The sequence below is a fragment of the Paramacrobiotus metropolitanus genome, unplaced genomic scaffold (assembly GCF_019649055.1).
Source record: "Paramacrobiotus metropolitanus isolate TYO unplaced genomic scaffold, Prichtersi_v1.0 Parri_scaffold0000074, whole genome shotgun sequence".
Lineage (NCBI taxonomy): Eukaryota > Metazoa > Tardigrada > Eutardigrada > Parachela > Macrobiotidae > Paramacrobiotus > Paramacrobiotus metropolitanus.
The window spans coordinates 395,551-411,630 of record NW_026570294.1 but is presented as its reverse complement, the minus strand read 5'-3'; the positions used below and the strand labels follow the sequence as shown (position 1 = coordinate 411,630).

The window sequence follows — 16,080 nt, the reverse complement described above, 5'->3', positions numbered from 1 at the left end:
CGCGGATGAATCAGAGTGGAGCTGTACGTACAAGTGCGCGCAGGTGAGTCGTACGTGTGCACTCTGCGTTGTACAGCTGCGGCAACTTGTTGGTTAGCGAAATCTCGCCGGAAACTGATACATTATACTCCATTACTTTCAATTTAGATTTTTCGTAGCTGCCAAGGTTTTTAAAATTGAAAAACCTTGTATGAAACATTTTTGGCTACTTTACACAAGCGATATGTTTTTGCCTAGCCGGTTTTCCGCTTTTTTTTAGTCTGTTTGTTTGTCATTAAGATTTTTTATCACATTTTGAAATAAATTTTTATATTTTAAATTAAGCTGTTAAAGAGTAACTTATTTTAAAAAATAGTCTAAGAAAACTAAGAAAATTGAACTAAGAGCCTCAGAGTTTAACTTTCGCGCAATTTATACCGAAACTTGACCCGTACTTTGCACAAAAACCGCAGCTCTTGCTAATCAAGTACTTCGGCAACACGGTTTACCGAATATATTCACTCACTAACCGGGCGGTTGGCATGTATATGCGTCGGGATGTTTGTCCACTCCTAACGCGCCCCCGGGTGTAGTAGCACCATTCAGCCAGTGGCCTTGAATACCCGGTACAAGGCATCGATGTGTATAATATAAAGTGGGCCCATGTGGCGCAGGTCGCGCACCATTACCCAATCGAACAGGATCACTCGCACCGGCACAATCAAATATTAATTTCACGCCGCGCTGCACTGATTCGGAGGGACAACAGCGCGCCACGGCGTGGTGGTTACTGGTTGTGCGGTGCTAATAAGGCGGTTGACCTCCGCCTATAACGGGCATTCCCACCAACGTATTTATGTTTAGGGGTTGCGTAATCCGTGGAAAAGCTTCACTGGGTCAATAGGTTTTTTTATATTTCTTGAGTTTCTTATCTTTCGCATTCTTTAACAGCGAACACGTCAGAATTTAAATTTATTTTTTTTTGTTATTTAAAAGAAGGCGGGTTAAGTTAAATTTTTTTATTTTAAAAGTACTGAAACTCGAACAGAATAAACGAAAAAATGGCTTTTGTTTTTCGGGGCGCGATTAATTGCAGCATTGGTTAAAACCGTACATGATTGATTGGGAAAGCGCGTTTTTCGCGTTTTTGAAGTGTTATCACAAGAATTCACAGGCCATTTGTAATCCATACCGACATGGATATTTTTGGGGTTGAACAAGCAATTTGCTTTAAACCGGCGTGGAAATGTTTGATGGTTAGTACAAATTATTTAGGCGTCGCGGTGTGTTACGATTCTCTCGTTCTCACCCTTCAACGTTTAACCGCGGTGTCAGTGCGGGCAAATGCACTACTAACTGCTCTGGTCATTTTTGCCGGCCGCATCTATATAATATGCAATTCTTGACGCGTTAGCACAGGCTGACCAGTTAAGCGCCAAAATAACTTATAATTAGCTCTGACAAACTCGCCACACAACGCCGCGCGGAGCTGCCTGCTTTTTCCGACTGCGAATGGAAATGTTTCCTAATCAGCACTGAAAACCACCAGGCATCAACGCAGCCAGTTTTACGCATTTTTCACACATCAACAACGCTGCTCGCTGGTTTCACAATTTCACCCGGTATTTTCTGGATTTTTTAGAAAAATACGCTAACCGATGAAAACTCATGGAACGTTTTTCTGGACGTTTTACAAAGCGATGAAAACCCCCGGACATCTTTTAACGGCCGTTTTGACCGCATCTGTTTTTCCTTTGTGGATTCAACTCAATTTTTATTCATCGTATAACAAATCCATGCTGAAAAAAATTATTGACACAATTGTCCAATTATTTGCCTTAGCACAGGAAAAAATCCGCTTAATCCAAATACATATACAATCGGCCGCAGAATTTTTTTGAAAACCCGGTAAATATGGCTCGTATTTGATTAAGCCATTTAACCGGCGCGCAACTTCCGTTTGGACTGTCCAGCGCCGAGTGAGCGGATGACTGGCCAGTGTTGACCGATGGTAAACGCGCCACTTCCCTGATCTGTTTTCCGATATGCATATATATGCGAAAAAAGCATGTGCAGCCGGCATATTTCAGCGGTACGGGAGCAACAGCGGCAGCCGGCGCAGTGACTAACGGCAGCAGCCTTCTGACAGCCGGCCTGTCGCTGGAATAACGCTAATCAATCATTCATCCACTACGGCTCAACAGATTGCCAGAGAACGGTTTTTTGGTCAACAAGCAAACACAGTTGGAAGTAGGCCACTGTTGCCGCCGCGCTGATCTGTACGCTAACAACTTTCACCTTCGCTGCGATTTCTATTTTCGCTGCTTCGTTAACGCGCATCTTTTTTAAGATCATCCTTGATATTTACGTGCTGGGAAAGTGCCTTCTAATTTTTTAACGAATTTCCCGGTATTAAAAGCTAAATAATTTATGCAATCGATAGTCGACTGAACCACAATTTACTGCGTATGTTATGAACACGAAATTTGAACCCGAAGACGATTTTTGTATTTTTATTTTAAAATTCGTTATCTGAATTTTTATTTTTGCAAATTGGTGATATTTTTTGGTTCGATTGCACTTTTTTCAAATCAATTCTTTTTTTAAATTAAACTTTTTATTTCATATTTTACCACTTTTCTATAACAATTTTTTATGTTTTATTCTGTACATGTCTTTATATTTTATTCTTTCTATATTTTATTCTAGAGGTATTTTTTTTCTGTAAGCTACAAATTGCCGGCCGTTTTCAACGCTTAGGGGTTTCTAAAAAAACTGCAATTCGGTTTATTAGAAATTTTGCAGTTGTATCGATCGCAAAAGTGCGCACTTAGACGTGGTACCGCGGCACCATTTTGTTTAGCCCGAACTCATCGAAAAACCGGCGCACCGGCATCGGCGCATACAGTTGTAGCGGCGCATTTCCGGCCATTTGGCAGTGACTCTTGGGGCCCATTGAGATGGAGTGCGCCACTTAGTGTTTACCTCAACAAAAATCACCGCGCTCAACCGGCCCCGGCGCGCTGCGTGAGCGTGGAGCCAGCGGAGGCGGATTTTCGTATTGCGCTCTCTTGCGGTGGGTCCGGACCACTTGGAGATACATTTATTGCTGCTGAAACAAATGTCTAACAGTTGCTCAATGGAAAAATTATGCACGGACTGTAAAGTGGAATCAAGTGAGCGCAGTGGCGCCCCGCGTCTCCAAGAGTGTGGCGGAGGCCAGAGGTTACCGCAAAGGTCACGCGCCTTAGAGAAAAAACAGCAATTTTCTCCGTAATAAAAACAGCTTTTTCATATTTCCTTGCTACTCTTTCGAAACTTTCGCATTCTTTCGAGTATTAAATGAGGAAATATTCATAATACTTGTATTTGCAGATATTTTCCAAATGAAGAAGTATTCAAAATTTATAATAACATAAATAATAGTATTTAAATAACAACAATATTTAAGGTAAAAAATTTGATATTTTTGCCGTAATGTCCTTTTTTGCTTTTATCAGTATTGAAGCAAATTCACAAAACTGCTGAACCGAATGAATCATGCCGGTTAAATTTATTCCGACTTTGTTTATTAATCATCATTGTGTTTTTCAGTGACAGTATCGCAGTCTGATTCAATCGGCGTCGCATAATTAGAGCAAACAAACGAATTACTGTGGGAAAGCACCGTTACGCCGACGTGCACCACACACACTCGCATATATACACGGCACGGAAAATGTGTCTGGCGATACCTGCAAGAAACGCATCTTAAAATTTAATGGAAGCCGGCGTTATGTAGCGTTTCCGGCGGCAGAGATTAATAATATTATGAGTGTATGCCGCGGCGTTGGTTGTAGCCGTGTGTACAACAGCCAAGTGATACACTTGGCAAGTGTAACATGTACCGCGCACTTTGCTCTCTGCACTTTCCTAATATGGTGTGGTGCGGCGACATGTACTCGTACGATGAGTCAAGAGTCAAGACGGTGCAGATTGAATAAATGTTGCAAAATACAGTGCAATATTATTAAAGGAAACCGTTGCCGATGGGCCGTACACTTTGACCGGGTGGGTCGTGGTGGTCGGTAATGGGGCGGAACAGTGCAGGAAACCGTAGCGCCGCTGTACTTCATTCAGTTCCGTTCAATTCATGTTACAACGAAAACTTTTGTGCATAACTTCCTACGTTAGTTATTACTAGCTATTATACTGTTGTTTTTACACAGGAATTGACATTTTTTCTAAAGAAACTTATTACATAATGCAATTTTAAAAAAAAATCAAAACGCAAACCGGCTCGATAGAAAGCGCCATCTTATAGCACAAAAAAATTTTTCATTCAAGCACTGAAGAAAGCAATGAAAGATGTACAACATCTACTCTATGGCGTACAGAGAATGAAAAGCGGTACATGACCGCACAAATACGAATGCACCGTTATTTTCTTTAATATAGGTATTTCTTTAGACAACAGGTAGATACTACAGTATACTATCTATCACTCTGCTGCCTAGGATGACGATCTATCATGGGAACTCCAACCTGACGCAGGGTACCAGTAGATAACACTAAAGTTAGTCAAATTTACAGGTATGTACTTAGAGCCAGTAATGTAGCTTGACTGATTTAGCAGTCAGTATTTAAGCAGCAGTCTAAATCAACATAAAGCAGGGGAAAAGTCGAAATTAAAACTACAAATTTACATAATTTTTACATGACAAATTACAATGTATTTATCGCGTATAATGCGAGCTCGAAGATCTTCACATTTTACATAATACAGAAACTACTTTACCATTAGCCTCATCGGCAGAGCGCAAGAAAGTCAATAATCTAACAATTTAATTTAGAGTAAGATGTACAAATGTTAAGACTAATAGAACATGTATTACTCTACAGATATCAAAACATCGTTTTAATCTGATTTGCTGTACGTTTTTCAACTTTGTTGCGAAAGGACAACTTTATTGCGAAAGGAATGAGAAGAACGCCTTCTAATTATAAGATGTTATTCTCGGCGCCGGTCAGATACAATTGACCTGTTCTTGCCGCGTTCCTGTTTCTATTCTTGTAGATATACGTAGGTACCTGAATGTCTTCTGAATATTTCAAAATTTGAATTGTATTGTTGTATTTATTACACCTAATGGGCGCGCAGAGCTTTCGCCGGCGCGTACGTAAGAAATCTGTGTGCAGGATGTATGTTTTCCAATAATTACCAGCCTTCCCAAATCTAGAGAATATCATGGTGTTCTTGAAATCGATGACATATATAGCTAATTGATGAAATCGAGAAGCAACACGGGAAATCGTGCGAAACATCTTTTGGATAATCAGCTATATAAACCCGATACAACGGTTTTACTATGAATATTTCCCCACGGGATACCATGCTCCTCTTTTCCGTGACACTTATCCAGGCATAATCAAGCTGATCTACTCCGAAGTAGTTCACGTCAAAATATCAACAAAACCGTGAATGGCGGTTTTTTTCGACATGAAGGTCGCCGCGTAATCCCGTGTTTAATTAACCTGATCACCATAAGCATCTCCGTGAATCCCGTTGGCGATTCCCGCGAGACTCATAGTAGGTCGAAATGCCGCCGGTAAATTACGGGGCTTCTATAACCATACTATGTATCATGTGCTGTACTGCACCTATATTTCATACAGCATCGCATTAATAACCATATTTTAACGACCTGGAAATCCGTTGCATGCATCCATTTGCAAAACCCTATGATCGGGTGGTACTTCGGTTGTCCTGCCTATTAAAGATCACGTCTGTTGCGTGCCTAGTTTTCTATAATATTATAGAATTATATAACTAGTAATTTGCGAAGGTCATGAACGTTAGCAATTCCACACCGCCGGTATACCATCGTTTCCGTCTGGAGGTGACGGTGTGGTACAGTATCATGACCTTTCTCAGTACCACCGGATGCACGCTGTCCATCCTTCTTCTGTTACTGATTGCGCTGTCCAAGAAACTGCGTACCCGTTCAAGCGCGCTGTTTCTGAATCTGCTGCTGCAGGTGGCGCTGCAGTGCGGGGTGGGGATGCCGCTGCTGGTGCAGTCCTATCAGGGTGTACCCTTTAGTCTGGCCGGAGATAAGGAGCTGTGTCGGCGCACCTTTATCTTCTACTTCATCATTGTGCACTGTGTCGACTGGACGGATCTGATGATCGCCGTCAATCGCTTTATTGCCGTGTGTTTGCCGCATAAGTATCCGCAATGGACGCGAGGATTCAGGTGGGCATTGTATTTTTTATAAGGGAGTTATAGAAAAATGGCACTAATATCCCTGAATAATTGCTATCTATACAAACTCTGCGATATATTATACTCTCTTCAGGACTATTCGAACTATAGGGTATCAACGCTCCGTTTATAAACCTGCACGTTGATGTTCTGCGATTAGAGAAGCCAACAGAAGGACGTATTATTGTCCTAATACCAAGCGTTTTACCGGTTTTATCAACTTATAAAAATACTTTTTTAGTTTTACTTTCATTTTGCAACCATGGCAGATCTGATATTCATTTGCAAGAGTATTAGCCTAAACAATTTATTGCGTAATTACAGGATGAAAAGGATTAACTGGCTAATTCCGGTGTTCATAGCGATAGATCCATTAACGAACGATTGGCAATGATCGAACTATTGAAATTCATTGATAATGCACCACAGGATTATTGCATAATTATGCAGTTTAATGTTATAACATTACAGTTTTGCCATAGTTCATGTGCCGCACTTTAGGCATCGTAGAGATACAGAGTACAAGACTTTTTCAGTAAAAATTGTAATTATTTTAGCGTTTTAGCGTTTAGCATAAGCGTTTATTAAGCATACCAAATACGCGTGTATTTATATAAGATACATTTGGAGCACCTTACGCAATAATAATTATAAATTGTTAACATCACATATAATTTTTTTACATCCATGCAGGCTGTACTCCATGGTAGTGGCTCCGTGGCTGATCGGTCTAGGCATCGCCCTGCTGCCGCAATTCGGCATCGGCGGCGAATTCCGCCGCTTCACCTCCTGGGAATCTTGCGGTGTCTTCTACTACAACGCCACGTGGTCGCTGGTCTTTGTCATGTTGGGCATCGGCCTGCCGGTCAGCTCCACTTTCCTGCTGTACCTGACCATCTTCGCCGTGGTCCTCTACCGCCACTTCCGCGTCCCCGTGGCGCCGGTGGGGATGGGAGAGGCCACGCGGCGTACGCAGAAGCGCTACCGCAGTGTCCGCATGTTCTTCGGGGTCTTTGTCTGCTATGCCGGGTGTCTGCTGCCGCCGCCCATTGCGAATGGTTTCTTCCAGAAAGAGTACAGCTCGCAGCCCATGTTGCAGCTGATTTTCCGGGCGGTTATGCTGCTGGGCAATGCGCTCATACCGGTACAGCGAATTACGTGTAAATAATTAGTATTCAAAACAGTTTAATTGCATAAAATCACTAATAACGTTCGATATATAATTAATTCAATTATTATATGAAATATTAACCATTTCAACGAAAAGTCGCGATTATTACAATAATTTTTAGTCCTCCTGCGAAATGCACGCGCCAACGCGGCTTATAATTAAAATTATGAAACTGCTTTTGCTAATTACTAAGTAGGCTATACTGACGGATAATTTTGGCAATAATCGTAGTGCAGGGGAATTCGAGAAAATTCTGGGTTGCGTGCAAAATTAGTTTTCTCTGGTATACATTGTAATTACATCGCAAAACGTCTGATAAAATTATTTCAGAGCTAAAATTTTTTCTAAGGAATCAATTTTTAATCCAGGTTTTTATAAGCGCACTTTTTAGGTGATATATTTAATTGTCAGCAAGGATTACCGCGCACAGCTGCGTCTAGGTAAAGAAAAGCTGACCAGTGTGCTGGGTAAGAAGATCCAGCAACCGGAACTGCTGCGAATGAGCGGAATAACGTCCAGCACCAAACAGACCGCCGCGTCCACTAACGCCACCTCCAACGGCTAATTATATATATTAACGGTTTGCATTGCCGATCCGTAGAGCGCTAGGCTCTACTTCCGTTCAATGCTTAATTACGACACCTGCAATAAATATTTAAGTTATAAATCAATTAACAATTCGTGTACAGATGCTTTTAAAGTGTGCACTGCTCGTTGTAGGATTATGCATTACGTATTGTACTTATTTCCATGCATGGACGATTTCGGCATACAGCGTACTTCGGCATAAATATGGAATATAAAAGTTTGTTACAAAAATTTATGAAACAGATAATGTATAGATTTTTACATGATATCAGCAAGTATACGCTGGGTATGCATTACCACTTTTGTAAGTTTTTCGCTTGACCGTGATTTATAGTGAGTGACGCTTAGAATAATATATTATTTGAAAATACGCTCCACATGCCCAACTGCCTTCCAGCTGTTAAATTGTCGGATACGATATACAGCATACGAGTACACAAAATAAGATTGTTTTCGACATTATCATTTGTGGGTGACGTCGGTTCTCTCACGACCTAATTTCACAAAAGTACTGCTTCCATTTCCGATTACATTTTTCACGTCAATATTACGTATACCATACAGTGAAAAATTAAGCAATAAATGCAACTTCCGTTTATTAAAATTAATGCGGTAATTACGGATCAGTTTCCGCGCCAGCTGTATCTGCGTTCCTTTATTGTAGCACTTTGCATCATTACGCACATGCAACGAAATATTCCGCGAGCACAAAGGTCAACACGAATGTGCGCATTAATGATCGGTTAATACATGGCGACTCGATGTTTGATAACAATTTAACCAATGGAATCAATCATGAGGCTGCGAAAAAATAACTAAGGGAAATCTCGGTACTGCTCTCCTGTACAAAAATAATAACAACACACGCGCACGGAAAGCAATCAAATCCATAATGAACATAAAATCACCGAGTTACCAACAATCAGCTCCAAATTTCAACAGACTTTAATGTAAAGTAACAGTAATTCCGCTGCTTTACCTATCCATCCAGTAAAAGCCGGATCAGCACGGGATCTGGTGGCCGGTCACGTGGGAGTGGCGCGGAGGTGCATGGCCGAGTGCGAGCGCAGTCCCTCTGGACGGCAGCGGAAGCCGCACAGCGAACACGCCGGCAGTGTCGCATCGATGCTCTCGTGACCTTTCCGGTGTTCCACTTCGTCGCCGCGCCTGTGAAATTTCCGCGGGCATTTGTCGCAGTGCGCTGGGTGGCGCGTCATCTGCGGAACGGGTGATGGGGCGGCGGTCACCAGCGTAGGGGGCGCCACTGGACGTCCTCGCTGACGATTCACTGAGCGCTTCACCGTTTGCAGGCGTTTTGTCCGGGGCGCTGCCGGGGCCGTCGTCTTCGCAACCGCTCGCCGGGGATGCAGGACGCGGGGCGCCGATGGCGTCCCAATAAAAGCATCTTCTGGTGCCGCTGGCGTCCCAACGGGAATATCTCCTTCTGGTGTCGGTGGCGTCGCGACGGGAGTGTCTTCTACTGGCAACGGAGGAGGCGGCGCTGGTGCGGCCGTTCCGGTCCACAAACCTTTAGCTTGCAGGAATAGGTTCCGGAATAATGCGAATGGACGACCCGGCATTCCACTCAATAACAAAAACAGTCAATTGATGAAAGCTCGGTAAAAAAAGGTAAAATTCAGTAAAAATGTTAAAAAGCGCTCTGTGCACCGTGAAGTAGAGAAGTGATCACGGCACTACCGCTCAACGGGCATATATGCATCGCTTTGCGCAATGGTAGCTGCAGTTATAGACCCGGATTTACGGCTATATCTTCCATAGTGGTCTATGGCCACCTATACCGAATGAACGGATATACTGCGAAACTGCAGCCATGCAAACCAGTGCTCGGCCGCTGTGCTGTTCCTTCTGCAATTAAGCCGGTACTACAGCTTTTTCCCTTCGTATGCAGTGAATTTATCGTCAGGTATTTGCTCGGGCTATTTTCTGTTCCAGCAGCTCCTGGTTCTTGTGGCTAGCGGATTTTGCCAGTTCAAATAATGTCCAACAAATTGAATTGATTATTTCGATTGTAAATGCATTAAACGATAATCCAAGTGATAGTAATTGTTTTAGAACTGTGTGCGTACTGTGTTACATAATTATTACAAAACGAGCAAACATCGAGTTAGCGCTATTAGCATCAGTCATTTTTCTTTAAATTTGTTAAATGAATTATAAACGGTGTTCCACAAGTTTTTTTCTGCTTGCTATTTAAAGTCATACGCAAACGACAGTTTTCTGCCTAACTTATTGTAACAAATCAGTGTCGGTATGTTCTTCGGGATCGTTGTCGGCTGTGCTAGGTGTTTACTGTTATTACTGCCACCGTCCATCACTAACGGTTTCTTCCAGAAAGAGTACGGTTAGCAACTGATGCTGCAGCGGATTTTTCGACGGTTATGCTGTTGGACAATTTATTTATGTCAGTATTAAAGCTAATTGGATGTAAATAATTTTTCGGAATACAGTAGTTTAAGGATCATACAGACTTATACAGTATACAGTATTAGTAATAAATTAAATACATAGTTCACTGTACAACCTGTATGAAATATTGGTTATTTCAATAAAGGTCACGATTATTCGCACTACCTTAGTGAATTGTGAAACACGCACTAGCGCAGCAATAATAGAATCATGTAAGTAAGAATATCCAGCAACCGGAACTGCTTGCTTGCCGGTCTGCATTGCCGATATAACGCCTGTTAGTACATACTTCAGAGTAATACTTAATTACGACACATGCAGTAAGTTGTTAAGGTGTAGAGTTCGTGTAAAGGATTGTCCGGAAATTTCTGACAGCCAAATGTCAAAATTCACGACGTAGTGTAATGGCAATCGACATAGCGCAAACTGCGCGCTAAATGTTTGCTGTCTGTACCTTTACGTAGGAAATTACCGCGGACAAGCTTGTGCAGATGCTTTTAACGTAAATTGTACAAAGCTCATTGCTGGATTATGTATGTATTATACTACGTACTTATTTCCATGCATGGAAAATTTCAGAATAATGCACATCGGCTTATGGGATATAAAATCATACAAACCATTATTGGGAAAACGTATGATGTATCGATATAGTTACATGATATCAGCGATTATACGATGGGCATGTATTATTACTGTTTAAGTTTAACGTTTGATCGTGTTTTTGTGAGCGATATTAGCCTATGTGCATACTGCGAATAAAACTTAGAACAATATTATAACAAGTATTTGGAATACTATGTAGTATGCCCCAGATGCCATGCTGCCTTCCAGCTATCGAAATCGTCTGAGACGGTGCAGTACAATATACTGACTACAGCACCCATAAAATTGTTTTCCACATTATCAATTGCTGGTGACTTCGGTTCGCTCACGACTTAATTTCATAAAAAAATAACGCTAGCGTTTCCGATTATATGCTACGCGCTAATTTTACGTATGTCTTAAAGCGAATTAAATGCGTACTGAATGCGACGTCTAATTGTTAATTGCGGTAATTACAAAATAATGTGTCCGCCAGCTGCATCTGTGTCCTTTATTGCTAAGCACGTGCATCAGTATGCACATGCAACGAAATATCCCGGCAGCATAAAGGTTTACAAGATTGTGCGCGCTAATGATTGGTTAACAGCGAGACGGCCATCACTATTCGATAACACTTTAACCAAGCTAGCAGATCATCAGATTGGGAAAATGACAAGGAAAATTTCGGTACGACACTTCAGTACAAAAGCAATAACAGCACAATCAGTGGGCAAGGAAAACAGTCAAATCCGTAACAGCACAAACTGATCAGCGTCCACATTACCGATCGGCGGTCACGTGGGATTGGCGCCTGACCGCCGTTCCACCGCCCATTCCGCAGACGCCCCGTCCGAATCAGTGCGACAAATGCCCACGGATCTTCCGCAATCGCGGCGACGAGGTGGAACACCGGAAAGGTCACGAGAGCACGGATGCGACACTGCCGGCGTGCCCGGACTGCGGCTTCCGTTGCCGTCCAGCAGGAATGCACTCGCACTCGGTCATGCATCTCCCCGTGAAGGGGGCGACCTTGGACTAACTGGCATTCTCCTGATCAATAACAGCCAAAATTGACTGAAAATTACAGTCGAAATTAAGTAAGCAAATTTATAAAGATTCCGTAATACAGAAAAATACTAAAAAGTATGGTGTGCGCAGCGAAGTAGCCGTCGCTGTGAGAAATGATCACGGCATGGCGAAAATGCAAGGGACATGCAGAGTACAGCATATGGTACGGTAGTCGCAAAACCCGGATTTACGGCTATGCCTTCCATTGTGGTCACTGGCCAGCTCTACGAAATGAACGAATTTATTACAAAACTGCAGCCTAATGCAGGCAAAGTGTGTTCGGCCGTTGTGCTTTTCCTTTTCTCGGTATTACAGCTTTTTTCTTGCTATGCAGCGAATTTATCGTTTGGCATTTTTTCAGTCTGTTTTGTGTGGTGAGTTGTTCGTGGGTCTTGCGGATAACGGATTTTCTCGATTCAAATACAGTAATGTCCAACATACTGTATTAATTATTTTAATTTTAAATGCATTAATCAATAATGCAAGTGCTGCCTGTGCACGAATTATTGAATTACATAATCGCTTGTGGTTTTTTTTAAGATTTGTTGTATTACATAATTAATACAAAACGGGTAGAGCGTTTGCGTTGTATGTCTCATCAGTCACATTTTTCTTTAAATTTATTAAAATCATCGGCGTTCCACAAGTCTTTGATGCCTGCTTTCCATTTAAAAGTTACACACAAACGATATTTTGCAACCGTTCCTGTTATCTGACTTATTGCAGCTGTCGAAGTCTGTGTCCGCATGTTCTCCAGGGTCTTTGTCTGCTGTGCTGTATGTTCGCTGCAAGCGCCCATCGCTAACGGTTTCCTCCAGAAAGAGTACGTTTTGCAGTCACCCTGCAGGTGACTATCGGGCGGTTATACTGCTGGACAATTCGCTTATATCGGTCAAGCTCACTGCTTGTAAAAAAATGTAAATAATCAGAAAGGTTTTAAAACTCTACAAAATCACAGATGATTAAAATGCATAGATGATTGTAATAACTGTATGAAATATTAGCAATTTCAGTAAAGGTCACAATTATTGTAGTATTAGAGTCTACTGTGACCAGCGAGAACATGCACCAGCGAGCTAATAAACAAAATTATATTGTAAGATATATTTAAATATACTTTATCCAATACGAGAAACGCGTTGATATTGGCTGAGCACCTGCTCCTACTTTGGTAAAGGTAAAACCATTAAGCACGAGCTTATTTTTACTCAATTCCTCCCTGTTGTACGCGGTATCACTTCCAAGCGGCATCAACAATTTTCACCGGTCGTGTATAGAATGTTTCGTATCTGTAGATACCGTATAATGATACACACAATCTAACAGTATAAAGTGCAGTATAAAATACGCATTCAGTTTTTAATTTGGATCGTTTCAGATTAATTTTCGCTGGCACTATCTGCGTTTCTTTATTATCGACGTGGATCGTACACGTTCAACGAAATATTCAGGCAGGGCACAGGTCAACATACCTGTGCGCGATAATAATCTCCATAACAGTTAACACCGACATGACGATAGAAATTCGATAACAATTCAACAAAGCTAACAAAGCCTAATACAGGGAAAGTACATACCAATGAAATTTCCAGTGCAAAAATAATAACAACACGCACAACGTTGTGTGTGTGGAGACGTGTGCACGGAAAACAGTCAAATCCGCAATGAACGTAACATCACTGAGTTACCAACAATCAGCTTTAACAGTCATTAATGTAAAGTAACAGTAGCATTAATTCACTGCTTTACCCTATCCGTCCAATAAATCCGGATCAGCACGGGATCTGATCGCCGGTCACGTGGGCTTGACGCGCAGGTGCATGGCCGAGTGGGAGCCCATTCCCTGCGGGCGGCAGCGGAAGCCGCATACCGAACACGCCGGCAGTGTCGCATCGGTGCTCTCGTGACCTTTCCGGTGTTCCGCCTCTTCGCCGCGCTTCCGGAAGATTCGTGGACACTGGTCGCAGTGCGTCGGACGGGGCGTCATCTGCGGAACGGGCGGTGGGACGGCGGTCATCAGCGTAGGGGGCGCCGCCTGAAGTCCTCGCTGACGATTAGCTCGGCGCTTTCCCGGTTGCCTGCGTTTTTTCGGCCGAGGATCTGGCGGGATCGCCTTCCTCGTGATCGCCCGCTGGGGACGCTGGGAAAGGGGTGCCCGTGGTGTCGCGACGGTGATATTTTCCCCTGGTGCCCGTGGCGTCCAAAGAGGATTACTTTGCCCTGGCGACGGAGGCGGCGGTGGCGCGCTCATCCAGATCCAGTTGAAGGGCAGCGGTGGGGTGCCGGCGCGGAGTTCAGAGACGGGCCGATGGCGCCACAGAACGCACTGGCACTTCCGGCAGCTCAGGGGCTCAACCCCCGGAAGCGGCGCCCAGTGGGGGCACCGGTCGCATTCGCACTCCATCGGGTAGGGCTCCAGAATGTTGTCGCGGGCTTGCAGGTATAGGTACCGGAATAAGGACAGATTACGACCCGACATTCTCCTTGTTGTTAGTCACCGCCGCAGTTTGCTAACCAACCCAACAAGTTAAAAATCCAGCAAAGGAATTAAATTCAGAATTCAGTAAAAATGTAATTAGAAAAATGTAAAATAAATGCATAGTGAAATAACTGTCGCTGTAAAAAATGATCACGCCATGCTGAAAATGCAAGTGAGATGCACCGGTCAACGCGCATATAGTACGTTGCCAAACGGTAGCTGCAGCGGAAGCCGGAACTGCCGGATTTATCGGCTATCCCTTCCACTGTGGTTGCGTTTTGTTATTTGTTTCCCGTGTGCGGCGCTGTGTTTTTCTAAGCCGATATTATAGCCTTTTTTCTTCGAATGCACGAAGTTATCGTCAGGCATTTTTTTCGGTCTTTTGTTTCGATGTTCTCGTCGACAACGGATTTTCTCGGATCTAGATACCGTCCAGCAAACTGACGCACTGTAATTGTACATTCATTAAACGATACTATAAGTATGGTATATAGATATCTATTCCTCTACTCGTATACTAGAAATATATTAAAAAATATACCAGACTTTGGTAGAATTATGAATTAAAAGTATACGATTTTGAATTATTTTGAAATTCATTACTGTACGAGTATTAACAGAAGTGTACAGACTTTTTTATCCTCAACGATTTTGATTATAAATTAGGGTGCGACTATTGTCACCCCCTTGCACCCCCTTTTGGCTATTGTCACCCCCTTGCACCCCCGTTTGACAATTGTCACCCCTTTTTTTTAAATAAAGTGAACACCCCCTTAGGCTATAGTCACCACCTTTCTCACCCCCTTTGACTATTGCAACTCCTTGGCCATTTCTTATAAAAAATACGTTGTTGCTAGCTTGGCCTTTCAGCTAACTTAAGTAAGATTTTAAACTACCGGAAAGGTACAAAAGTGCCAGCGACCACTGAGTGCTGTTAGCGCGGAAAGAGGGGCAGCCGTTTGTTTATGACTGTACCACCGGCGTCGGCACCAGTGATTAAGAAAGTGTTGAGATCAATCGGAAGCGAGTACACCGAAGTTTTCTTTCCTTGCATACAACATCAATGGGATAGTTATAACTGTGGACTTTTTGCGATCGCATTCGCTGCGGAGCTCATCAGAAAACAACCCTTGAAGCTGTTAAGTTTAATATTAAAAAAAATGACGCCGCATCTTAGCGATGTATATATGTTAAGTGTCAGTAACCTTCGCTTGGCGCCTTTCCCCTAGGCCTGCCGGTGGTGACAGGCACAGAGTTGAAAAAGAACCGCTGGTGGAAAAATTATAAGAATAAATTGAGAGGTGGTGGCAACAGCCAAAAGGGCGTGTTGTAAGGAGTGACAATAGTCAAAGGGGGTGTTTATTTCATTAAAATAAAGGGGGTGACAATAGTCAAAAGGGGCGCGAGAGGGTGATAATAGTCAAAAGGGGGTGCAGGGGGGTGACAATAGCCATTTCCTATAAATTAAGGTATTATTAAAATATCAAAAATGCTAATTTTATCCATGTTATTATCATGATAGCTAAGTGTTCCCAAAAG

At 42.7% G+C, this 16,080-nt stretch overlaps 1 protein-coding gene across 1 annotated transcript; it reads left to right on the top strand.

Moving 5' to 3' along the window:
- Nucleotides 1–5,807: 5,807 nt before the first annotated feature.
- Nucleotides 5,808–8,175, top strand: LOC129595109 (olfactory receptor 11A1-like). The gene is made up of 3 exons (XM_055492022.1): nt 5,808–6,214; nt 6,917–7,367; nt 7,786–8,175. Exons 1-3 carry the CDS (start codon nt 5,808–5,810, stop codon nt 7,957–7,959), a joined length of 1,032 nt encoding a protein of 343 aa, XP_055347997.1. The 3' UTR covers nt 7,960–8,175.
- Nucleotides 8,176–16,080: the final 7,905 nt, after the last annotated feature.

Coding starts and splice junctions, on each gene's coding strand:
- LOC129595109 (XM_055492022.1), top strand. CDS start 5,808: ATGAACGTTAGCAATTCCACACCGCCGGTATACCATCGTTTCCGTCTG. Junction 6,215..6,916: donor CAATGGACGCGAGGATTCAG/GTGGGCATTGTA, acceptor ACATCCATGCAG/GCTGTACTCCATGGTAGTGG. Junction 7,368..7,785: donor TGGGCAATGCGCTCATACCG/GTACAGCGAATT, acceptor CGCACTTTTTAG/GTGATATATTTAATTGTCAG.